Source organism: Bacillus rossius, chromosome 15 (genome assembly GCF_032445375.1).
Source record: "Bacillus rossius redtenbacheri isolate Brsri chromosome 15, Brsri_v3, whole genome shotgun sequence".
NCBI lineage: Eukaryota > Metazoa > Arthropoda > Insecta > Phasmatodea > Bacillidae > Bacillus > Bacillus rossius.
In genome coordinates this window covers 15,570,724-15,596,931 of record NC_086342.1, presented here as the reverse complement: position 1 = coordinate 15,596,931, position 26,208 = coordinate 15,570,724, and the positions used below count along the sequence as shown (strand labels likewise).

General features: G+C 36.4%; 2 protein-coding genes and 1 non-coding gene across 5 annotated transcripts in view; 2 read left to right on the top strand and 1 right to left on the bottom strand.

Moving 5' to 3' along the window:
• Window positions 1–2,957: 2,957 nt before the first annotated feature.
• On the bottom strand, window positions 2,958–12,900 carry LOC134539461 (mitochondrial import inner membrane translocase subunit Tim9-like). Of its 3 annotated transcripts, none has more exons than XM_063381514.1 (4): window positions 12,880–12,900; window positions 6,146–6,206; window positions 5,451–5,546; window positions 2,958–3,896 (listed from the first exon to the last, which is right to left on the bottom strand). In XM_063381514.1, the coding sequence occupies exons 2-4, from the start codon at window positions 6,200–6,202 to the stop codon at window positions 3,759–3,761; spliced, it is 291 nt and encodes a 96-aa protein (XP_063237584.1). In that variant the 5' UTR covers window positions 6,203–6,206; window positions 12,880–12,900; the 3' UTR covers window positions 2,958–3,758. The 3 variants fall into 3 exon arrangements, with proteins under 3 accessions (XP_063237584.1, XP_063237583.1, XP_063237582.1); XM_063381513.1 differs by lacking the exon at window positions 12,880–12,900 and adding an exon at window positions 12,799–12,876; XM_063381512.1 differs by lacking the exon at window positions 12,880–12,900 and adding an exon at window positions 7,599–7,701.
• The window catches only part of LOC134539640 (uncharacterized), a 560,732-nt gene continuing 545,067 nt past the window's right edge, over window positions 10,544–26,208 (top strand). Inside the window, exons 1-3 of the mRNA XM_063381827.1 lie at window positions 10,544–10,595; window positions 10,719–11,187; window positions 16,950–17,010. Of these exons, the coding sequence (XP_063237897.1) occupies window positions 10,815–11,187; window positions 16,950–17,010 (434 nt within the window). The 5' untranslated portion in view covers window positions 10,544–10,595; window positions 10,719–10,814. The remainder of the gene's footprint in view (window positions 10,596–10,718; window positions 11,188–16,949; window positions 17,011–26,208) is intronic.
• Trnaf-gaa (transfer RNA phenylalanine (anticodon GAA)) lies at window positions 13,942–14,014 on the top strand. The gene has a single exon. It is a non-coding gene; the product is annotated as a tRNA-Phe (tRNA).

The following is a 26,208-nucleotide window of genomic DNA, read 5'->3' as shown; positions in this document are numbered from 1 at the left end:
AAGTTGAAGAAACATAATTTCTGCTCATTATTTTCCCAAAAAATGGTGAAAGGTTAATCTCCCTAGTCATCCAGAAGGTGTTAGTTTTGGTTTTTTTTGTTTTGGCCCATCAACAAGAGGCCCAAAAACTGCAACATTTATTTTTCAGTTGCTTGTTTTTCAGCTTTTGAAAGCAGAATTAGGGTTTATGGTGCCCTGCACAATAAAATTTTTAATTATTTAAATTAATTTAATTCAGCTCTCTTGCTACCCTGGCCAATAAAGCTAAGAGTTATCTTTGATTTTGAAGAGGTCACTTGTTAATAAGAGGCAACCGTTCTCCAGTAGTATTGAACACGCCACCATTGCACGAGTTCTTGTAACTGATACTTTTTTTTCCGTTCATTTCAGTCATAAAATATGATTTATCTAAATTTTCACTGGTGAACATGGTTGCAAATAATGTAATAACTTTTACTGTCTATTGAATTGGTACACACAACTATATAGTACCTTGATGAGGAGGGGGGAGGGAGGAGTATTAATTTTCTTGGGTATACATGCTTTTCAACATTAATACAGTGAAACCCACATTTTATAATTTTCTTCAAGTGACCTGGAAACGAAACATGCACGTGTGTAAGGTATCAATTCAATAGTAAAAAAAAAAGGGGGGGGGGGGGGGACAAGAAGTACTTTACATGGTTGAGACATGCATTTCATACATCACATTACACAGGCCAACAATAGTTTTGGTGCCAGGGTATTTGGAGCTGATTTCATATGAATTTGGTGCCCTGAATTCAAACATAGCATTAGTTTTTGCCTAGGAGGTCGAATTTATAATAATGATTGTTCTAACCACTCAACTTCTGCACCTCTTCTGACCTTAACTCCGAGAGAAAAATTTGCTATAGCACCCTGAATACAGGTGGAGGTGCAAATTCGAAAAAGAAATTAATTTGGCTGCGTATGATTTTGAAAGATAACACTATTTTTATTGGAAAAAAAAAATTGTGACTGTATTAATACTGTCTTAATAACAGTAATTTGGTTTGAAACTGTAGATTCCAAACTAATATTTTGCATGGCATCACAATCAGTATGTAGACCCTCAGAGTTATAAAATGTGTTAAAACTGCAAATTTAAGGCTTGATATTACACAGACCAACCTAGTCAGTGAAGGGCACCCCAGGACCAATAATTCCTCCGTAAGTGGAGGGTCTGATGCCCCAAGAGAATTGACGACAATGAACATCTCTGGTAATCAAAGTATGCTACCACATAGTTGGCTTAAATTAGCACTCCCAACTGATGTACATAAGTTCACTGTAAATACATACTGTCAGGGTGGCCACTCTTCTGGGAAAATAAAATTCCTGGGTGGTTTTTATTAATATTTGCATACAATTTGCATTTTTGTTACACAAAGCACACACAATATGATGTTTTATTGGCGTTTAACAATATACAACTTAACTATAGGCTTAAGAATTAAATCAATGAACTTGCTTAAAACAAAACCTACCACCAACAAAAAAATTTATAATCTCACGTCACCAAAATTACTTGACACCAAACGCACGTGTTTTGCCCCTTTGCGTGGCTGGCTAATGCTGTTATTCCCATGCTACCGATATTGATTTTAACATTACAGAAATTGCAAATGACGTTTGTCCTGCACTTTGGATCTTTCTCCACCCATTCAAACTCTTCCGTATATTTGTCATCGTATGTGGTAACCTAACTCTTTGACATTTTGATAGTCTGCGCAAATTACATGTTAGATTAAAAAATTCAAAACAACGTTCCGCCTTTGAATATATATACTGTATAGAAGTCGCCAGCCCAGGTTAAAATTTCTAATACGGTTTTGAGGTAGTTGGTTAATTCACCGCCGCAATCGCCACCATCTCTAGGGCATCGACTTGTGGTGGTCCCTAGCGGACAAGTTACGAACTCTTCAAACACCCCTTCCCCCACTTGTTGAACAACCTTGAGCTGCAGTGAATGATAGGTGGGGGGTGCGGGGAATGACAGCGGGCGACAGTTCTGCGCTCTAACGTGTAAATAACAACTAAGACGATACAGGGCGTTACGGCAGCGCACTGCAGCGGTGAAGTTCCCAAGCTGCTCCTCATACGCTTCTGAAAAAGTAGAGTAAATCCTATCCACTCGCGACTTCTATACAGTATATATATTCAAAGGTTCCGCACAACTAAACTTTTAAAACAACTCGAGAAAAGTATCCGTGATACCGTGACGTAACAACATGAGCGCAAAGTAAAAAATATATATATACATACAAAACTAGTGCTACCAACATGCTGTGCGAGAAATTACTACCACCCTACAACATTTTCAGCCAAAATGCTGTAGCTTTTGAATACAGAAACATAATAAGTATGGAAGTCTGAATTGTTAACGGTTTCTTACGTACTACAAAAGTTTTTTAATGCAATATGAACAAATTAACTTTCACAAAATATAGCTCACGAGCAAACTGTCGTGCTTCCACAGGTGGTGAACGTGCTCATGTTTAAGTTTCTCCATCATAGGCCTTTAACAGCCGTATGTTACTGCGATCGTTACTTCATAAAAAAATTCCCGGTTCTAATAAAAATCCTGGTTGATTCCAGGTATTCCTGGTTTTTTTAAGAAATCCTGGCTATTTCCCGTATTTCCCAGTTGGCTGGCCACCCTGACTGTACACATGGGTTACTGTGTCTGGTTTTTAACAAATGTTTTAATTTTTTATTGAAAAATAACAAACTCTGAGCTTTTAATGTTATTTTTAAATAGTTCAAACCTTTGTTCTAAATACGATAATATAATGAATTTACTTTTGGGCTTACGTTCACCTTGCGTAAGGGTAAGTATGTTCCATATCAAATATTCCTATCTTAACATACTGTAGAATGCTTGGAACAATGCAAGCAACTGGTTTTTAAATTAAAAAAGTACTCTCACATCAATATGAACATGGACACTTTGTTTTATTCTCACTTTACACTGGTACTTCTTTGGAAAAAAAAAATACTTAAAAACAAATCATAAAAGAAACAAGGAACTTGAAAATATTTTAATAATTATACATCAGTCATTAGAAGTTTAACCAAGTATGATCTTGTTATCAGGGCTAGCAGAATCGCCAGTAATCGGCTTGTAGCATACATAGTTCGAACTTTTTTTTCCATTTCGGGACAAAGTAACCCGTATATAAGGTATTAAATTAATGCTGGAACTGCAGTGAGGCAGATCACAGTATGATGTCTGTTTCACATCTGGCAGTCAGCCAAAAAAGCTGGTTGGTGATACACGATCATTTACACAACTAATAAATTGAAACATCCACCATTTTATAACTCAATACTCATCTGAAGGCTTTTAAAAACCATTTCTCTTTTTGACTGTTTTTTTACTCCATTAAAATTTAATCAGTGACTATTGCACCATGATCAAAGTAGTCATGCTAATTATGCTTTTGAAAACAGAAAATCAGAAGAAATGACTAAATATTGTAACCCAAACAATGACTAAAATAATGTGTGTAAATTCATTTAATCAGCTTAACAAAGCACGCATGTGCCAAAAAAAAAATTGAAAAAAAAAAAAAAATGCTTCATGCAAATAAAATAGTACTTTAATGGACTTACATTAATGGTACACAATTTCTAGTAGTCCACAGAGAGTTAAGACTACAACTTTCAGCAGATAAAAAAAAAATTCAACAATAAAATACTGTACATTGAATAAAAATATACTTTGATACATGTAGTCACCGAGCCACCGAGCTCATTTTCTGGGCAGCTGCGAGAGCATTTTCATTGGCTATCATCTGGAACTCCTGGAACCTTTGCGACACCCGCTGGTTCATCTTCATGTACTTCTCCATGCAGTTCAGGGCACAGCGGTTCTGCCAACACCATCACAGCGGAACACCTCCATATACCGTAGAAAAAAAAGTGAAACATCCTAAATAACACATAATAACATACTAATTTAAACAGAGTTTATTTTACATTCCGCATTAAGTTAGTAAATAATAAATTCAACAATTATAGTAGCAATAATAACTTAATTACAAAATTCATCAAAAAAATCAATCATAGATTGAGAAAAAAATTCACCATTTGAATGTGAATTTAATCCAAAAACGTTCCCACACATCCCCTTTTCAATAAAATTCTTTTTAACTGCAGTAATTTTACTAATTTTTCATACCGAAATCACATTACTACAAGTAGGATTGTACAAATATTCCATACTATTGGTATGTCTGTTTTTTTCCTAATGAATATATGTGCAACTTAACAATTTAGATTCTTTATAAAGGTTTTTGAGCATCATAATGGTTAACGAAGAGAAAACACGTTAAAAGGAACTGCAAAAAATGTTGGCTAACCCAAATTTTGCTGGTAGTCGGCAGACTTTCATCCGGCATTCTTCAGTTAAAGAAATTCAGTAATCGGGCAAAGATTCTTGATTTATTTGAGTGGATTTTTTGACCTTGGTCGACCGGTCGTGCAACTTTGAGCCAGTTCGCTCAGTGTTTTTTAGTGAATGAGCAGCAGATTACAACTGCTTTAAAAATCACTACTGAATCAAGAGTTCCCGCAGGCAGAATCCATCAATTCCTGCCAACCACAAACACTCTTCAGGTCAAGAATGAATGGTCACAGAGCAGACACACAGATACCATAGCCGGTGTCAACGCTAACTCGCACAAAATACACGTAGCTGCATTCACAGCATACCAAAATAACTTAAAACTAATGCTGCAATACTCAAATGCCTTCCAATAACATCTCAGAACAGAGACGCTGGGAACTAGCCAATCAGCACGTCGCCACGTCCAGATGACCTCAAAGACTAGATGTAGGAAGAAATATTTCAAAAAATACTTCTCTCCACCTCCTAGTCTACCCTCCGACTGCTGTGGGTTCTGTAGTTGGAATCCGTGTGATAGCAATTCACAGTTCACTAGTCTCTCACCATCTGTTAACATCTGTTATCAACATTTTTGGCTGCACCTTTATGCAAAAATATGTTTTCCTTTCCTTTCTAAATGTACATTGAAAGGTCTTTAATACGACATGTTCCGAAACACAGTCATGCTGTATTAGGGATCAGCAATTTGGCTGGATTAGCAAACATCAATTTAGTTTTAATGAGAATACTAAATGTGAAAAGGTAAATGTAATCCACTATAAAACAGGTAACACTACTGAAATTAAAACCAATAGTAATGATAAACTCTGAACAAACTAAAAATGCAGGCAGCGGCGGCCAAGGTTAACAGTCTGAATACACCCAAAAAAAATTCTGTACGTGAGCGTCTCAATTGATGCCGGACTACAGAACATGCCGTAACATAGAATGCTGGATCAAAACCATTTTATTGTACCAGCCTGCGAATACGTCTCTTAGAGCTTCTCTTCCAATAGTAATAGTAATGAATGTGACCCACCTCTTGGTCTTTAACGTTTCTTGTGGTGAAATCCCAAACACAGTCGTTGAAGCAAATTTCAGACAACTTGTTGTAGGATACCAAAAAGTCTCGGAACTGAAACAAAAATAATAATTGATACAGTTACTAACTTGGTTCGTTCTTGATTGAGTAATTGAATGTTTAGAAGTAAGAGGCACTTTAGGCCACTGCTCAGCACTGGTCCTCCATGAACATATTCTTGGTTCAACACCCTGGTGGGTTATTTCCTGATATGGACTATACCACATATTATATGCTTTACTGAACAACTCAAAAAAGAAGCAAACAATCTGGAAACAAATGGTTAAGTTAACTTTAAAGCAATCAAAGAAAGAATAGAAGGACCAAATTTTTTTTGTACTAAGTTTGTACTTTTGTGACCTAGACTTAAGTTTATGCCAATTTTATGTACCCAGTGTTGTTTTCTGTTCATCTATATTGTGTAGTAATTTTTACTAGTATTGTATGTATGTGTGTGTACATACACACATATTAACGTGGTCTATATCCTGGAGCACGCAACTCCATGTGGGATCCAAAGAACAAAAAATTAAATAAATAAATAAAATTTAAATATTACGGCAGTTAAGCACTCCAATCAGAACATTCATTACCTTCATACTTGCAACAACAGTAGGTGTAAGAAATTCCTTCACAACCTTTTAGAAACTTACAGATTTGACCTGCTCGCTGTCTACGTTCTCCAGTCCTCCTGGTAAGCTTGCAGCCATATCACTGCAACAAAATAGTGAGTGAACAATCCAAGCCTCACTTCAGCTCACTAGTTTCTTGAACAGCATATAGAAATAAGGATTAATCAACAATTAAATTATTAGTAATGAAACTTTTGTTTCTTTTACTTTCCTTCCTGTTCCCTGGTGAGGTCCTACCAATGAGCCCCTTTCTCACGACCTGCTGTACCTGCTTTGTTGGGCTACCCTCAGGTATTTCTAGTCCTGAATCACAGCAATCGCTTGGAAGGTTAACTCGCAAAATAAAACTATAAACAGAATTTTTTCAAGTTATGTAACAATAACACATTTTTGAACAGAGAATTATTGTATCAGTATCAGTTTGTAAATTCTCAACTAGGAACCAAAAAAAATTATTATCTTGCTATAGATGCTGGTTTTTTTTTTTTTTTTTTTTGCTAATTTATGCTTTAATACATAATTTTTTGCTAATTTCCAGGATAAAAGCTATTTCAGTTAATTTTCTGACTAAACAAGTTTTCTCAGCTAATTCAGTTAAATATGTCATTCTTTGATAAAATAGCCTTTATAAAATTATATTTAATTGGTGCTAATTATTTGACAGGCACTAGTAGTGTCATAGACGAGCCATACCGGGGCTCGCCACGAACCACCACTCGCTGGGCTCCGTTCTGCAGAGGTGGTCGATGGCGAACGAGTCAGCTAAGAGCGGTGCCTGTTCCCTGGAGCCCAGACCACGGACTCGCTTGGATACATGATGCAACCAATGGCGAGTACTCATACCGAAATCAGCCGCGCTTTCCAGCTGCGAGTAGTGATTTTCAAATTGTTTACTTCCACTTGAAAGATAAACTATATCATGGTCTACAATTGTAACTAACTTAACTTTTGTTATGAACTTTGAATGGTAGAAGACTATCAATATTTCATTCTTAAATAATTCTGAGGACGATATTGTTTTCATGGCAGATCGATAATACTCTAATTTCCATTTGATAAGTTTAATTATAATTTACATAACTTTCCATAGTGATGCAAAAGATATAGACGCACCATTATAGAATAACATGAAATTTTACTTTTCATAGTTAATGCAAGATAATTTTTTTTGTTCACAGGCACACATGGTCTTGAAGCCACATGCTTCAGAGGCTACCCCAGATATTCCTAGCTTAGTTGTACTTTTGTTTTCTTGATGTGTCAACATCGTTTTCTTTTGAAATTTATAATGAAAAAAACTTTTGGGTGCTACTGTTTACCGACAGAATTTAATAAAAAAGAGAATTGTCGTATAAGCAAAAGAAATGGTAAGTATTATGCATGACATAATATTCAAAGTAATTTATAATATAGATAGGTAAGGTAATATGCTTTCTTTGATAAAACAAACGGTAGTTACTCTTTTACAACTTACAATATCAAACGTTAAACAATTAGTAACACAAATTGCCGAGACACCAAAATTTATTTACAAATTTTACGTTTACATTCACAACAACATAACAGCTTAATATTTCATTCAGTTCTGCAATTTTTGTTTCTAACTTTTTAATTTTTTGACTCTCAGAATAAATTATATATATTTGCCTTCAACTCACTGTAATGTTTATTCATGTTATTTATTTATTATATTTGGGAATATTTAGTAAGGGTTAATTTCTTGCTACGCGGGTAGTGTTGAGACAACGGGATCATTGTTTACCAACATCGTTTAGGAGGGAATATCAAATTCTTATGTAGTCTTCGACAGCTATTAGAAGACAATTCAAATTAGTAAAATGAATAATAAAGGTGTCGGCAACAGCAAAAAACGCGTTACGCTTGAAAGATCTCACAAGCCCAGCAATTTAAAAGTTTCTGTTAAAAAACACACACGATCTGACATTGTCTTCAATCAACCTTTTACAAAAAGGTAACAATGCAAATTTTTTATTGCGAACCTATTGTATACAATTTTTTTTAGGAGGTATTACGTTGAATTAAATTTTTCTTTAAGTAATTTTTAAGTTAACCCAACTTTAATCTAATACCCATTTATGTATGTGCCTACCATTAAAACAGCACACCAGACAAGACATTAAGTGGATTTGAACAGAATGTGATAAGCAGTTAGAAGATTAACAGTCTGACCTGGGGCTTACACTTGTTAAGTGGTCAATTCACCTGCCTCTGGGTTCAAATCCCAGCTGTGTCAAAGGTCAGAATATTTGTAATTGGGGAAACACAATGGACTTTGCTGTGAGTTTGTGGATTTCATCAGGGTTAGTACTCCCGTTTATCCCACAGTTACATTCAATCAATTTATCACCTCATTACTGTCTCCAAATATTTCAATGCTGACAAGATGTTAAACCTTAATTCATTCTTGCATTATTTAAAAAAAAAATACTAATTTAATAAAATAAAGATACAAAACTTTAAACACTTGCCTTATGTGAAGGCTCACTTAAGCATCGGGGGTATAAATTGTACTGTACTGGGCATGCAGCTGCCTATTTTTGCACTTATTCGCTTAGGCCTACCTGCCTTGTTGACTTGTATATTCAACACATTTTTCTGGAAAAAAAATGCAAGGACTAATAGTACTTGTATTTAATTTCGCTATCATTTAGCTGAAAATTTACATGCTATACCTACAATTAGACAATACAAAAATCCAAAAAAAAATTGCATTCACAAAATACAGAAACAAAATGTACAGAATAAAAAACAATGTAGGCATATGACATTGGTTCTTACAGTAAGAACATAAAATTACTTAATGTATAATTTTTTCTCCATGAAACTGGTAATAGCTATAAGTCATTAAAATCATAAAAATAATTATATATGCCTTTCAAATAAATCCCAGAATTTTTATATAGGTAATAAGTAACATAAAAATGCTAATATTTTTTTTTTAATAGGTAATATTGTTGAATAATCTACTTTATTGTTTAAAGGCACATTATTTTACTAGATAAGTAAGCAAGAGTTGTTTTCATAGTAAGTTGACAAATATTAATGAATTAAGTAATAGATAATGACTAATTTTAGGTATACTGATTATTTTATTTTTCATTTCAAATATTTAATGACATTAAAAAAAATGTTACAACTTTGCTGATAGTGTGCATTGTCATAAAAAAATGAAATGATCAATTTCTTCATTGGTCACTGTTGACCTAAACTGCAAACTACTAGATGTAGCAATTTTATCATATTGGATTAAATAGTTTCTTTACAGTCATACTTCAACTGGGTAGCTTAGCCTTTTTCCACTGCCTTCTGCTTCTTTATAAGTAAAATAAATTTCTTCAGGTCTCTGCTTGAATGATTTTCCAAGTGCACTTTTAAATTCTAATGGGTATGTACTGTCAGTGTTAAATAAGCACTTTGTAGCACTAGGACATCTCAAACAATCCTGATAACCAACACAGCTCTGACAAGGCCTATTTGCTGTGTACTAAACCAAGGTTCAGAGTTAAATGGGGTAGAATGAACCGTTCTCTTCTACATTCCCTACCCCCTTCCCCCCCCCCCCTTTCTGATAACCCAATAATCTATAAATTTAACTGTTTTCATTTTTTTTTTCTTCCCCAGTGTGCAAGAAACTGGTGTTGATGCTGCCAGAACCAAAAACCCACAATTGCAATTCAAGCAAGCTGTGCCTAAAACGTGTGAGGCTGAAAGGTTTACGGCAACTACCATTCCCAAGCACCAACAAAGCATCAGGAAAGAAAAACCAGTAAACAACATAGGGCATACTCCATCAACAAGCAAGCCCCCAGCAAAAAAGTGTGCTTTAAAGGTACGTTTTTTCATTAGGGCCAATTTCTCGTTTAGTATTGGTGTCAAATTTTGTACGTAAAAGAGAAACAATAATGCAGATATTTTGTGATCCACCTTCAGACTCCAAGACTGTAATGTTTTCTGGCTTCAAAATGTAGTTATGTTTAAATGCTGTTACTATTGTTCACAAATGTTCTAAATACTTTAGAAGGCCAATCAGTAATCATACAAATTTGTACAACTTAATGAAAATAAAACCTATTTTTAATTGTTTGAGTGTTTATAATATTTATTGAATAATTAACATCTTTAGTAAAAAAATTATGACATACCTATTATCAATATTAATTTGCATGCTACATCAAGTATAAGTTTTTGTGAAATACAGTAATGATAGTTAGCATGTGTCTCGTGTTTTAGATTTAGACAAATGATAGTACAATGGAATTCGTAGAATACTTAATTTCTTTGAAAACTATTTAAAGTAATTGTTAATCAAACCTTTTGTGTGTTTGTTTTAAAATAAAATTCACAGAGATTAAATTTTTAATAAATAAATTTTTTTTTTCCAAAAATGTTCACAGCAGTATAGACCTCATTATAGTCAACAAGATTTCAAACAATATGCTTGGTTGTGCAGGTTCATATTGTATCAAAATTTGCATTTGGTCAGAAATAAATGTCTGCAGTTAAAAAAAAAAAAAATCAACCTAACAGTGCCCACATTTTTAAAAACCAATGTGTGTGTTTTTGTATTGTACAGGAAAAAGAAGCAATTGATCCAGGAAACCTTTTGCCAAAGTCTTCAGTGTGCAGTAAATCCACAGAAATAAATTACCAGGAGAAAGCGCCCTATGATATGTCACGCTATGTCGAAAAGGCGACTGAGAAGACAGTACGTGGAAATTATGACCCCAGTAAATACCAGTTGCCGGATAAGCCAGTGCATCAGAAAATGAGGGGAAAAGAACGTGATTTTAGGTTGCTGCACTCTCTTGAGACGGCAGCACCAGCCATCCAAGATAGAATGCTACTTCTGAAGGAAATCCAGTCAGAGTTGGCTGACTGGAGGCAAACGACTGACAATCGCCTGGTGCGTAGTGATGATGTTGTGCCTGATCCCCTTCACCAAAATGTATCGGTGAATGTTCCAGAGGGCACTTCAAATGCCACAAAAAAAATTGAGCAAAAAACTAATGACAACACTAATACTCTACCTCAACAGGAATTTGGTGAGTTTGTTTCAATATCATATCTTACTGTAACCAGGCCCTTGATTTCATGCAGCCAACGCTCTGGGCAGATAATATTTAGCGGCTCCCCCTCCCCCTTCCTTTACCATTTTACCCCAAAACATCATAAAATTATACAAATTCAAGCTTATTTGTTAACAGTTTTAAAACAGAACATGATGCAACTAAATACTAAGGTTTTTAAAAGACATAGGCAGTTTGTATTTTTTTTAATTTAAATTTATTAAATTGTTGTTTAGTTTATGTATACTTACTGTGTGTAGATAAAAAAATTTAAATATATTTCCAAAGTATTTGGTTTAAGGCCTAGTATAAACTAGTTTTTCCCCTTGACATGTATTTTTTGAAAATATAATTTAAGTTAAAATGAAAGTAAAAAAAAAACTTATTTTTTCCCATCCCTCAATTTTTTTTTTGTCATTATATATGTTTCCCATCTCAAATTTCTCCCGCTCCTCAAAAACTGACGCTCTGTGAAAATGTTCCTTTGGCCCATATGTAAATCAGGGCCTGGAAGTTCTCAAGAAGTAATATAGAGTGTTATCAGTTTAGTTAAAATAGAAAAATGAATTAGTTAAATTAGCTAATATTATCTAATTAGCTAAAATTAGTTAGGTTAAAATAAAATATAATAGTGATTTTTTTTTTTATTGTGTTTTTGGGTGCTGCTGATCATAGTTAGTTATCCTGTGTTCGTATTAAACCTGTTCATTTAATACTCTCAGGCATCTATATTTTCTTCATTGTTTTCCAACAACACATTTCACATCATTTCTAATTTCTAGTCCATGTCTCTTCTGGACTTTAGGAGCAGTGTAACAATCCAAATATAGCATCAGACTGATTTCTTCCTCGTTAACAACCAGCAGGCTTTCAAGTTGTTCTCATCAGTCATTCCACTTCCTAAATTTGGCTCCTACGGTACCTCATGTAAATTTTGCCCAAAAAAAAGTGAGATAGCATTCACCCAGTCTCTTTGAGATGTTTAATTCTTCTATGATGGACACATATGTATTTCTCTCTAACCAGTGCATTAAGAAGTTATCAATTTGGACTATTGCCCTAAGCCTAGAAGATCCATGTCTCACAGCAATACAAAAATATGAAGGGTTGCCCGTGATTTAACCAGCCATATCATCATATTAGTTCTTTAAATTGTCCTGTTCTGCCAAAATGTGACTATGGCTATGTGACCTAGGAGAAACCTTATTAATGTTTTGTAACTCATTGGATACCTACTGAAAATTTGTAGTAATTTGTTAAGACTGCCTATTCAAGAAATTTATATGGCAGTGTTTTTATGCTCCTACATCGTTCTGCAGTCTTGCATGAAAATAACTATATTTGAAAGAAACTTCTTGCTTAAGGTGTTTTCATAGTTAGACCTAACACACCATCATGTACAACTGGAGGAAAAATATTAATTTTTTTTTTTATCCTTAATTGAAACATTTAAGACATTGTATTAAAGTGGATTAAGGCCCGTCTACAATAGCAATGTCCTAAACTGTGTCCGAAGGACACTCGTCGCTGATTGGTTCACGTGACCCTCTGACGTCATGCGTCAAGTGGGCGAAGGTCCGAACCTACCTGGTCCGAAGACATTCATCAATTTGAACTTTTTGTCCCAACCTGTGTACTTCGGACACAGAAAAAGAACAGAACACTCACGATATTTGAATTTCCGGTTCCTTTTGAAAACGTGGTGTTGGTTTTTGTTATTGAAGGAAATGGAAGGTGTTGTAATTCAAGAAAAGCAAGATGACATTTAAATTAATGCTGTACGATTGCTGTGATATGAGTTCAATTTTTTAGCATTTACATTTGCCACTTTGCCTTATTGAATAAATATTTAAAATTGAACTCCCACAACTTTCAAAAGTTCGATCTCAATCTACAAAGCATCAAAACAACAAACAAAAACATTTTGTTTGGTACATTGACTGCGCTCTGGTAACAACTTTAGAAATCAATACATTCGGACATCGGACATCGCAATTGTGGACAGGGCAGTTTTCGGTGAGACAATGTGACGTCACTCACATTCGGATAAGGACACGGACCACGCACAGGTTCGGACTATTGTAGACGGGCTTTTATGGTACAAGACTTATGGTTGTATATTTTTCCTTTTAATCATTCAATATTATTTTTTGAAATTTGTAATTTCCTCCTCCCCCCCCCCCCCCTCAAACTACCATCACATTAACGTTTTTCCTTGTTTGAATTATTTAAGTATAATACAGGTTCGAATTTGGCGCTATTTTTCCCGCTACCGTCACACTAATGTTGTCACTTTTTTTTTGTGGTTAAATTTTCCGTTCTGTTTTCGTAAAAAATTTTGTTTGCGCCTCAAAGTTGCGGGACTGTTTTAATCCCTTGTATTTTGCCGCTGTGGTTTTCTTGACATGTAACAAGAGAACGATACAAACGGAAGAAACCGGCCAGTAAACGTACCTATAACTTTATTTTGTTTTTCACTATTTATAATTTCTTTCCAACAAAAATGTAATATTAAAATAAGTTCGTCGCAAGTTTTGAGAGTGGAAATAATAATAGTAATCTTGTAATACAGCGTTTATTTCCTATTCCGCATCTCATTCTCTCGTTTCTCTCAACTTCTTTACAGCAGAATGTAATGTGGAGGTATTTTTTCTTTTTTCTTTTAGTTTTTTTTTTTTTTTTTTGGTGGATGAAACGGAAAACATTTAAAACTGGTCAATTCATCAATGTGCCGAAATAGCTCAGTTGGGAGAGCGTTAGACTGAAGATCTAAAGGTCCCTGGTTCGATCCCGGGTTTCGGCAGTTAGTTTTTTTATATTAAAGATTTTTAAAAATAATTTTTTATTTAGTACTGTAAAACGCTAATTTCTTGTAATCTTTATAAAACTAGAAAAATATATTTTTTCTGAAGGTAATTAAAAGGAACTCGTAGGAAAAATATATGATGTAACTTCAAGAAAGCACGTACAATGTACTATATATTTTATATATTTATATATATATATATATAGGCAGTTCAGTGAAAGACGTTAATGAGACATCTACATGAGCTTTACGCCTCTCGGCGTTCCTTCACACACACACCCCCCCTTCCCCACCTCTAAATCCTTAAAAAAAAAAAAATCTATCATTCCCTCTAAAAAAATGGAAGGAATTTGTAAACAAGTAGTGGGCAAAGTGGTTCTATCTCCCTTCTCCCCATCCCCTCCCTAAATTAAATTGTGCGTGCGCTCTTGTGTGAATTGTACGTCTTCTAATACAATATGCAGGTTTGAATTTTTTTTTAAAAAAAAGCCTACTCTGTAATTTATTAGTCCTTGGTTTTTTTTTTTTTTGTAAATAAGAAAACCTTGATTTTGGATCCGACAATCATTTATAATAAATAAAAATAAATAATAGAAAAACATCTACTTTTCATTTGAAATCCCAAGTTTGAAGAAAGACCTCCCTCCCTATTTAGAACAAACTTTAAGTCACACAACAAGTTAAAACTAATATTTTCTAAGCTCTGATATCATTATGTGACTTTTTTTAGCCTTATAGATTTCGTACACACTGTTTCAAAGTATTATTTTTTCATAATTATTGGAACTGGTTTATTAAGTTAATGTTTGATCGTCGCAGTTATTTATCGATTATTCTAACTTTGAACTTAGTTATTGTGTTAAAAATAATCACCTCTCATACATTAAAAAAAAGTGGTTTTATTATGTCTCAACATGTGTGAAAAATTTTATTTGTTCAATTAATTAATTTGTAAATTTTTGCTAACCTTTACTTAGTTAAGAATGAAAATCTTCGTGTAGATAATTTATGCAAGAAAATTAAATTTAAAAAAAATGAATATTAAATCTTTGCATCACAAATACCATAGAATATAAATACTTCTTTAAATACTAAGTAAATATTTTCCAGCTATGTAATGCCTAATTTACACTCTGCAATTATATTAGAAAAAAAAATTTGTTACAACGTACTAAAACACTGAAAAAATATAAGAATAAAAAATAGTAAAAACAGGTGTGTATACAACGCCTACAATCCAGAGTTCAGCAGAACTTACAACTGAAGTACCGGAGTATGTTGTAATAATAAACAGTCCACAACTGTATTGCTAATTAAATAATTTCACGATAACTTTTGAAGCAAACGATACGTGTAAACCCGCTATTTGGGAACGATGTTTCACATGAATTCTTTGTTTGTTTTTCCCCCCGATAAAATAAACAACTTTGAAATATTCTTACTGTGAAGGAATGTACGTTCAATTAGCTTAGTGTATATGCTATAAGTAGGGACCGGAAAAATTTGCTGGTTGAATGCCCTATAGGATGAACTCCATAGTTCTACGTACACTCGGTCAAATGTCACCCACTCATTGGCTGCTGTCTTGTGAGACGTCCCAACCTTTGAATATATATATTCAAAGTCCCAACGTAGCAGCCTGTGATTCGATAAAGCTTTGGTTTGGTGTTTCTAATTGGCCCAGAGTCATCCATGTGAGTTGCGAGCCAATAGCAGAGGCAGCACTGAGGTATAACTATTTGTATTTTAGCCTATCGCGAAATGAATTCGCGAATTTTTCCGGTCTCTAGCTATAAGAAGAAGCAAGCTTAGGTTTACCCGGGTTAATTAGCATTATCCAAGTTTATTGGGGAAAGTTCGAATAATAATTGAAATAAATTTGAATTTAGCGTTTACCCGTGTAAACCTAGGTCTAACCAACGCTGACTGTAATGTTAGAAAAACCAAATTATTAATAACGTAAGTCTAATTGATACCTTAACTAACAAACCTAACCTAACCTAACGTGGTCAAAAATTATGCAACACTTAAGAATGTATGCCCTGTTCAAGTTCATTATTTTATATTTATGTGCGTTTAACACTATTAAACTTGTAGACTTTTTAAGTGGCTGAAATTCAAGAAAATTACACACATCACATATATAGTGCATACTTTTCGCATAGTTAACTGGCAAAGTTGAATATTTTACATTTTCGTGCTGTATGTGTTGGAAGAACCAAATATAAAAAAAAAAAAATATTTTTGTTTTGTTTTATAGGTAGTGCTGGTGGTTACTGCGTGGTATAGTTTAAAAAAAAAATTCAGAAACAAATTATTTTATTTAACATTTGAAAAGCATAAACAAAAACGCCAAGTAAAATTACATATTTATTTTTTCCTGAAAGAAACTAAAAACACATCAATAGCATCCAGTAGAATTGTCTTTTTTAAAACTAAAGAGTTCCAGTTTTATATTCCATTTCTCTCTCCTTATCCGTACTGCACAAAAACGTTGAAAATGCAAGTTTTCCAGCTAATTATACAAAAATTATGCTCTATATATATGTATACATGTGTATGTATGAGAGAGAGAGAGAGAGAGAGAGAGAGAGAGAGAGAGAGCGAGCGAGCATCTGGGTCCACTATTGTTTTAGTGTTTGCCTTGATAAAGCCTAACCTCAGCTGGGTCAAGCCCCTCCCAAACCAAAATCCTGGATCCGCCACTGATAGAGAGAGTGAGAGAGAGAGAGATAGAGAGAGAGAGATAGAGAGACAGAGAGAGAGAGAGAGAGAGAGACACTTCAGCCACTCAAAACGTCGGCAAGTTTTAACCGTGTGGAACGCCAATATAAACTGATAACCTGGAACAGGACATGCACCCTTAACTCTGTCGAGTTGCCTGTCGGAGACCTAAGTCCTGATCTCTAGTGTGGACGCGTGTCTTCCGCAGGTCTTCCAGCTGCTACTTCGGAGGTGAACGACGACGACAACGTATCGCAGCAGCAAGAAAGGTAGGGAATCGACTTCTTCCATCCCTCCCTTTTTTCCTCCTAGCCTGTGGTTGCAATGCACATCTGGTTTCAGCCCACTCGAACGTTCCACGGAGACGACGCGTCGTTGTTCAGGGATCAGGTTAGAATGTACATCTTCATGCACTCGCATTGGATCGGCGAGTAATCTGAAACGCAACTAAGAACCAGAAGCCAATGACTAGAGACCTGCAAAATTCGCGGATTCATTTCGTGATAATTATGCTACAATTCAAATAATTATACCTTAGCGCTGCTTCTACCACTGGTTCACTGTTAATCTGGAGTAATGAGGGCCAATTAGAGACCCTCACTCATAGAAGTGTCGAATCACAGACACTCGGTCGAGACGACTCACAAGTCAGCAGCCAATGAACAGGTGGCATTTGCCCGAGTGTGTAGAGTGTAGTAGAGTCTATCCTGGAGGTCACTGAATCCGCGAATTTTGCAGGTCTCTACAATAACAAAACAGTTGAATCCATTTGATCAAAACATGTACATCCCGGACAGAGGGTGAAATGTAACAACAGCCAATCGAGAAAATAAATAGACTTTTTTTTTTTTACGAGTGTGTGGATTCGAGCCTGGCAGCATATAGTAACGCGAATTTTGCCTAACTCTACTTATAACTCAGGTTTATTTTTAAATTTAATTATTGCCAATCTCTTATATACGTTGACCCGTTTGACGTTTAACATAATCACAGCTATCCGCTGTGCTTCAGTGTATTTTTAACACTTACAACGCCTACACATTTTAATAATAAACAGAACATTTGGTGTTTGAAAAGTAAAGTACTCGTACGCGGCGTTAAAAATTAAAAATAAAAAGACCGCGCTATATATATATATATATATATATATATATATATATATACGCTGAGTGTGTCTTCGAACGACAGTCTTCGTCTGCAGATTCATCTCGACAAAATAAGTTGAAAAAATATGTCTACGACTAATGGTCTAAACTGCTTCCCAAGACTGAGGTACGCCGTTTTAAGTTGGGGCTGAACAACATGGTTATTGTTAGAGACCGGAAAAATTCGTGGGTTCAATGACCTCCAGGATATACTCCAATATCCTCTGCACACTCGGGCAAATGCCGCCTGTTCATTAATTGCTGACTTGTGAGTCGTCTCGACTGGGTGGCCTGTGATTCGACACTTCTATGAGTGAGGGTCTCTAATTGGCCCTCAGTCCTCCAGATTAACAGTGGACCAGTGGCAGAAGCAGCATTTGAATTTTAGCATAACACGAAATTAACTAAATAATAAATTATTTTTAATGAAACAATGATAGAATGGATTATGTTTAATTGAATTATGTACTACAAACCCAGCAAATTCTGTCACTACCAAAATTATTTCATTAAATTAATTGTGGATATCACATTTAATTTCCACTTTCTTTTTTTTTGCGTTTACTACTCCCAATTATTTTAATGAAATAATTTTTCTACAGCACAAAAATTTGCTCTGGTTGTAGAACTTCGTTCAATTTAACATAAGCCAGACGTTCAGTGATCCATCTTAAGTACTTTCTTTGCTGTAAATAATATAAATACGCTCATCACTGACTCACTGACTGACTGTATGAATTTTGTGTTCATGCACTTACAGTGTGACATTTTCGTTGCTCTTTGCTAACCTGTTCCTCCCAGAAATTAGAGAAAGTTACAGATGGAGCATAAACCCAGTTTGTAGGTATCTCTGCTGAAGCCAGGGAACGTAAAGGGGAAGCAGGTCGCCGCCATATTGTGACATGAAGAAAATCGCATTTTTTCATAAGTGATATTTGTATGGTGGTGGAAAAGTGCATGAATATTAAACAAAGACTGTTGACTCGAGAAAAATGATTGTGTACAAGAGTATGTAGTAACTACATTTCTATATACTAAGTGAAAACTTTTAGCGCCAAATTGGAAGTGTTTTACTTAAATAATGACAGTTGTGTTAACGTTGGATCGTGTTGGATGGGAATTCGAGCTCTTGGAGTGTGTATTTACGTGAAATGTCGTCTTGATCAGCATACGGGTGCACGAACAGGAGTGCAAGGAAGGGGGCCGAACAGCTGAAGTAGAAAAACAGAAGAAAATAACTTACGCACATACCAGCTGTTCGCGAATCTAAACAAATGGCCGCCATCTTCTTGCGTGAACAAACTGGCCACAGTGCTCAGAGCTTATGCTCCATCTGTAACTTTCCCTAATCTCTGGTTCCTCCTAGCATTGCTGCCGAGTCCGTGGCGCAAAGATAATAATGCATAGGGGCATAGCTTCAATTTTGAAAAGGCATTTGTCAGTAATAAAGTAGCGAGGCGTGGCTTAATTTGCCAAGCTTTTGCCGCGTATATCTGTTTTAATATAATTCAAGTTTGTTGCAAGTATGAATCTACCAACCACTGTTGTGTCAATTTTTCAGCGCTAATGATAGGATCAAATCGATCACGAACAGATGTTAAGGTACATTTGAACTGTAGCATGCTAACGTTGTAGCGAACTCTATTCAATTGAACATCTTCATACGAATCGCACTGCCAGTAAGGTTGCCACCCTGGTGTATAATAATTACTGAGTCGTATCCACAGCAAGGAATATTATTGAATTACCAGAGACAATTAACACGCAATTTTTTTTTCTTTCAAGAGGTTCTTCATTGAAAACCATTTATTTGTCAAATATTTTTTTTATCGTTTCGTATATATCAGAAATATTTTTCATTTGCACAATATTAAAACAAATGTAATTTTTAATAAAAATTCCGTGTGTATTATATTAAAGTGTTTGTTGTATTCATCATTTTTCGACGGGTGCCAGTTCAGCTCTGACTTCAAAGGCATATACTAGCCTTGCCCTTGGGAAGCACTTTAGACCATAAGTCTACTTATTTGGTCGTGATGTAGCCCGAAGCTTGTCTGTCGAATTCTGACTCACTCTATATAATTTTATAGTTGTGGCACTGTTACGTTTACTGTTTCTCTCTTGTCCAGAAGATATTTCTTTAGGGCGTATATTTGTCATTTGTGGCTTAAGTTAGTGTTTCTAAATGTACCTAACGTTATTTGTAAAGCCGTTCCTTTCAAACTGGTATCTCTGCCTCTTAAAACATATATTAAAAACATATTATGCACACGGGTGTAAAAAAAATTAAATAGGTACAAGATTATTAATTTGTTCAGATTACAAGATCGTACATAAATATTTTAACTACTACGTATACTTTCTATCACTCCCACAGAGTCTATAAAATTTAGTGTTTTAAGTGTAAATTTATCTATAGTTATAAAGCTGTCGAAATATATTTATTCGTAAGTATTATGGAAACAAAATTGATGACTTGCGTTTTTAAGGAAGAATTATCGTGAAGTTAGAAGAACCACAAATGTTTAAGGTAAGTAAACGTTTATTTATTTATTTTTTTGTTTTGGATCATTATGTAGAATTGTAAGACGGTGACGTTTTTAAAACTTTACTACACCGAAGAACTGCGGCTACAATTCGCTTCGGGGACAAAATTAAATAAAAAGGGTTTAATACATGACAGACTAGTGGATATAAATTTATACTTAATATTAGTATATAATTTTGCTTACGATAAGAACGATTTTTATCTACCTCCTAAATCTGCGAGAGAAAAAAAAATGTGTGTGTTGAGTCCACGCGCAACAGAAGTGAAATTCTTACTTATTAGGTATAGATAGAGATAAATTATTAGAATTTTTTTTATTGTACAAAATATGTAATTGAGAATAGTAAGAATGCAGGTATGGTCTCAAATGAAAAAAAAAAATCGCCTTCGGCACAGCCTACTGACGTAGAGTGAATTTTAAGATTCGCGCGTAACATGCAACGATTTTTTCATGGGATGAAGAAAAAAAAAAGCTACATATAAATAAAAATTATAGCTATATGTGCTTTTCAATTTTATACTTTAGTGATTGATACTGAGTATTGGTCCATATAATTAATACCATTTATTTATTGTAAATATTAGCGATCGAAATTGTGTTTATAAACTTTTTCAAGTGTATTTATATAATTGAGGTTACGTTTCAGTATGTATAATTTATTTGCGTTATGAATTATAAATTTGACATTATTTTTAATCCATTTCTAATATTTTACTAAATTAAATAATTTTTACTCGTGCTCATGTTAATATCCAATACTGAGTATTTATTTAAAAACTTAATTGATTGAATTTATACTGTATTTATAATATCACTCCAGTCCTTTTATTATTTTATTTATATTAATAATTTGCATGCAAATTTAAAGTTAATTTTTTATCACACCAATTAATTATAACTTCTAACACGCACTCATTTTCATGCTCCTTTTTTCCCTTGATACTAGGACAAAAAATTACAGTTCTGTTGCTATTAGAATAAATTATAAACCTTGCATGCTATGGACTATTGTTCCAAATCACGTTGACATTTGTGGCTACGGTAACCTTTAGTTTTTTATTTTTTATTTATTTTTTTATTTTTAATTGTGTGGATTTGAAAAATTGTACGTTAAATAATGGGGCAGAATTATTTGCACCCGAGTTCTTGGTCTCTGTCGGCGGTTCTGATTGTAGAACATAGACACAGATAAATTTGCATGGGTGTTCCACGAGAAACCTTTGATTCAGAAAGGGCCCCGTGGCTGGAAAAAAATAAGTTCCAGGTCCTCAGCTCTGGAGCATTTACTGGGGTGGCGCAGGGAGTAGGATTTTTACCTTAACCAAAAAGAAGAAGAAGAAAAGAAAATGGCGCCTACCCAAGGCCCGAGCCCAATGGTTCCGGAAATAAAATATTCTGCGCAGGGAACAACTCTTGGTGGAATTTCTTCTGTCGACTTGGTAACCAAGCAGCGTCACACGTACCAGAGACGGCGTACATGCTGCTCACGTTTTCACACAGTCGGGATCTTTTTCTCTTCTTCTTTTTTCTTTTCCTTCTCGGAACTGTACCTCGTGTTCGTCTCCCCCGCAAAAAAAAAAAAAAAAAAACTAGTATATAGAGTGCCCCATAACTAGAGACAAAAAAATTCGCGGATTCATTTCGTGATAGGCTGAAATTCAAACATGTGTACAATTCTGCTGGTTCTGCTATTGGCTCGCAGTTTAACTGAAGCTCTCTGGGTCAATGAGAGACTATCGACCAAACAAGCGTCGTAATCACAAGCTACCCAGTGGAGACGCCTCACAATTTAGCACCCAATGAACACGCGTGTTTACTTTAGAAATGCAGAGGATAATGGAGGCTATCCTAGAGGTCATTGAATCCGCGAATTTTTCCGGTCCCTACCCATAACTCAACGTAAAGCCGAGTACAGTTGATAGGCCAATAAATCTCGGTTCTGAATTTAAAAAAAATATTTATATAGGTTACCTCCATTACTTTGCTAACTTAGCAAGTTATTTATTTGCTTGTTCGCTTTAATTATCCATCTTTTCAAATACTTGCTGTGTTATTAAAGTAATTTTTAACGGTATAATTAGTCAATTTTATCCGATTTAAAATGGTTTGCCGCATAATACTTACAAATATATTTTTCCCCCTAAAAGTATAGCATGGGTGATTTTATTTTGATACAATTATATTTATTTATGATTGCGTAGCAAAAATTGTTTAGTCGCAGTATCTAATAATTTGGTGCAGGGTGAGGATTTAAAAAAAAAATAAAAAAAATCATGTAACTCGAAAACTTTCATTTTTTTAATGAAACTTTTTTGCTGAGGAGGCCACGATTTTTGAGCGTTACGAAAATTCCGATCGCATGAAGGTGATGTGGGAACCGGTAGAGGAGGAGATTGCATCAGCGGCGATGCCACTCCAACGCATGCACTAGCGTTAGAAAAAGATTTAAAAATTGGTAGTCTGTAAAGTCGGTTTACGGACGATAGTTTAACGTGACAACGTCATAACAAAACATTAATGAAATGATTGCATACTTTTATGAATAAAATTGAATCATTTTTTATTGAATTATCACTATTATGTATGGAGACAAAGAAGGAGTGAAATGAAATCTACACTTTAATTGATAAATTTACTTTTATTTGCACTCATTAATTCAAATATGTTTATTACTTTAACGAAAAGAATATTTTAACTATAACTTTTATACATGTTTGTTATTTAACTTCTTCCAATCTGTGTTATTCTGTTAAGGATAGGACGATATGAAAAGTTTAATGTGCCTCGAAAAAGTCAAATCGATGGCTGTTCCAATCGAGTGGAAGAGAGATAGATGCGGCGCAAGCGTACAATGAGCGTAACGGGACACAGCCTAACGGGGCAATGTGCGCAACGGGACACTTTTTCGTGCGTGCAGCCGGCGTTCATCGATTTATTAGACGTTGTCACGTCAAAAAAAAAAACTGCTCGTCCAAAACGGCTAAATTTCTAAACGTATATTACAAAGCATGCGCAAACACATTCCCCAATTTGTGTTTACGAGTGCTGCCATCTTCATGTTGAGGTCGGAAACCTTTCAGACAACCCTCGTATGCTTGTTGTAACGGCCGGAAGGGGAGTCGACAGGGGAGATGTAGAAATGACTCAGCAGTGATGATACGGAATTCTTGTAACGCTGCTTGTGTTTGTCCTGCTCCTCAGTTTTCGTAACGGCTGACGATTGACGGTACCATATTTCTTTTATTTTGTCTAAAGTATCTACAGTTTGCTTATTCGTGTGGAAAAGATTTTTTATTTGTGCAATTAACTTATATGTATCGTTCGTTTTCATGTGAATAGTGTGATTGAAAAAGTAAAAAAAAAAAAAAAAAAATTAAGAGGTGAGCTTTATAAGTGTAATTTATTTTTGGTATGTGAATATTGTGATCTGAAATGTCAAAATGACTTACAGACATGTGAGATAGGCTTAATGAGTGTAATTTATGTTCGATTCGATTTTTTTTTTCATTTGAGATAATACCCGAATCATCTCTTGTTCAATAAAAAAATTTCTAATAATTTATCTCTATCTTTACTTAATAGGCAAGAAGTTTCACTTTTGTCGCGCGTGGACTCCATTAACACTTTTTTTTTTTTTTAATTTAAAACCGTAATTTGTAGGGACTGGAAAAATTCGCGGTTTCAATGACCACTAGGACAGACTCCACGATTCTCTATGTACTCGGGCAACTATCACCTGGTCGTTGGCTACTGACTCGGGACACCTGTTTACTGCGATTCTTTATGATTCGATACTTCTTTTGTTGAGTGTTTGTCATTGGCTCAGAGTCCTTCAGGTGAATTGCGGTCCAATCACTGACGCAGCATTAAGCTAAACGAGTTTGGATTCCAGCCTGTCTCGAAAGAAATCCGCGAATTTTTCCGGTCTCTAGTAATTTGCTGTACCATCAACTGTTCTCTTGGTGAAGTTGTAGTTACGGCACACTCTGTGCTCTCGGCGAAGAGAGGAGTTTGCCCGGGTGTTGGAGTTACGGCACACTCTGTGCTCTCGGTGAAAGAGAGGAGCTCGCCCGGGTGTTGGAGTTACGGCACACTCTCTGCTCTCGGTGAAAGAGAGGAGCTTGCCCGGGTGTTGCAGTTACGGCACACTCTGTGCTCTCGGTGAAAGAGAGGAGCTTGCCCGGGTGTTGGAGTTACGGCACACTCTGTGCTCTCGGTGAAAGTGAGGAGCTCGCCCGGGTGTTGGAGTTACGGCACACTCTGTGCTCTCGGTGAAAGAGAGGAGCTTGCCCGGGTGTTGGAGTTACGGCACACTCTGTGCTCTCGGTGAAAGAGAGGAGCTTGCCCGGGTGTTGGAGTTACGGCACACTCTGTGCTCTCGGTGAAAGAGAGGAGCTTGCCCGGGTGTTGGAGTTACGGCACACACTGTGCTCTCGGCGAAGAGAGGAAGCTTGCCCGGGTGTTGGAGTTACGGCACACTCTGTGCTCTCGGTGAAAGAGAGGAGCTTGCCCGGGTGTTGGAGTTACGGCACACTCTGTGCTCTCGGTGAAAGAGAGGAGCTTGCCCGGGTGTTGGAGTTACGGCACACTCTGTGCTCTCGGTGAAAGAGAGGAGCTCGCCCGGGTGTTGGAGTTACGGCACACTCTGTGCTCTCGGTGAAAGAGAGGAGCTTGCCCGGGTGTTGGAGTTACGGCACACTCTGTGCTCTCGGTGAAAGAGAGGAGCTTGCCCGGGTGTTGGAGTTACGGCACACTCTGTGCTCTCGGTGAAAGAGAGGAGCTGGCCCGGGTGTTGGAGTTACGGCACACTCTGTGCTCTCGGTGAAAGAGAGGAGCTTGCCCGGGTGTTGGAGTTACGGCACACTCTGTGCTCTCGGTGAAAGAGAGGAGCTGGCCCGGGTGTTGGAGTTACGGCACACTCTGTGCTCTCGGTGAAAGAGAGGAGCTGGCCCGGGTGTTGGAGTTACGGCACACTCTGTGCTCTCGGTGAAAGAGAGGAGCTTGCCCGGGTGTTGGAGTTACGGCACACTCTGTGCTCTCGGTGAAAGAGAGGAGCTGGCCCGGGTGTTGGAGTTACGGCACACTCTGTGCTCTCGGTGAAAGAGAGGAGCTCGCCCGGGTGTTGGAGTTACGGCACACTCTGTGCTCTCGGTGAAAGAGAGGAGCTTGCCCGGGTGTTGGAGTTACGGCACACTCTGTGCTCTCGGTGAAAGAGAGGAGCTTGCCCGGGTGTTGGAGTTACGGCACACTCTGTGCTCTCGGTGAAAGAGAGGAGCTGGCCCGGGTGTTGGAGTTACGGCACACTCTGTGCTCTCGGTGAAAGAGAGGAGCTCGCCCGGGTGTTGGAGTTACGGCACACTCTGTGCTCTCGGTGAAAGAGAGGAGCTCGCCCGGGTGTTGGAGTTACGGCACACACTGTGCTCTCGGCGAAGAGAGGAAGCTTGCCCGGGTGTTGGAGTTACGGCACACTCTGTGCTCTCGGTGAAAGAGAGGAGCTGGCCCGGGTGTTGGAGTTACGGCACACACTGTGCTCTCGGCGAAGAGAGGAAGCTTGCCCGGGTGTTGGAGTTACGGCACACACTGTGCTCTCGGTGAAAGAGAGGAAGCTTGCCCGGGTGTTGGAGTTACGGCACACACTGTGCTCTCGGCGAAGAGAGGAAGCTTGCCCGGGTGTTGGAGTTACGGCACACTCTGTGCTCTCGGTGAAAGAGAGGAGCTTGCCCGGGTGTTGGAGTTACGGCACACTCTGTGCTCTCGGTGAAAGAGAAAAGCT

Coding starts and splice junctions, on each gene's coding strand:
- LOC134539461 (XM_063381514.1), bottom strand. CDS start 6,202: ATGGCTGCAAGCTTACCAGGAGGACTGGAGAACGTAGACAGCGAGCAG. Junction 5,547..6,145: donor ACAGCGAGCAGGTCAAATCT/GTAAGTTTCTAA, acceptor TTTTTGTTTCAG/TTCCGAGACTTTTTGGTATC. Junction 3,897..5,450: donor GAAACGTTAAAGACCAAGAG/GTGGGTCACATT, acceptor TGGTGTTGGCAG/AACCGCTGTGCCCTGAACTG.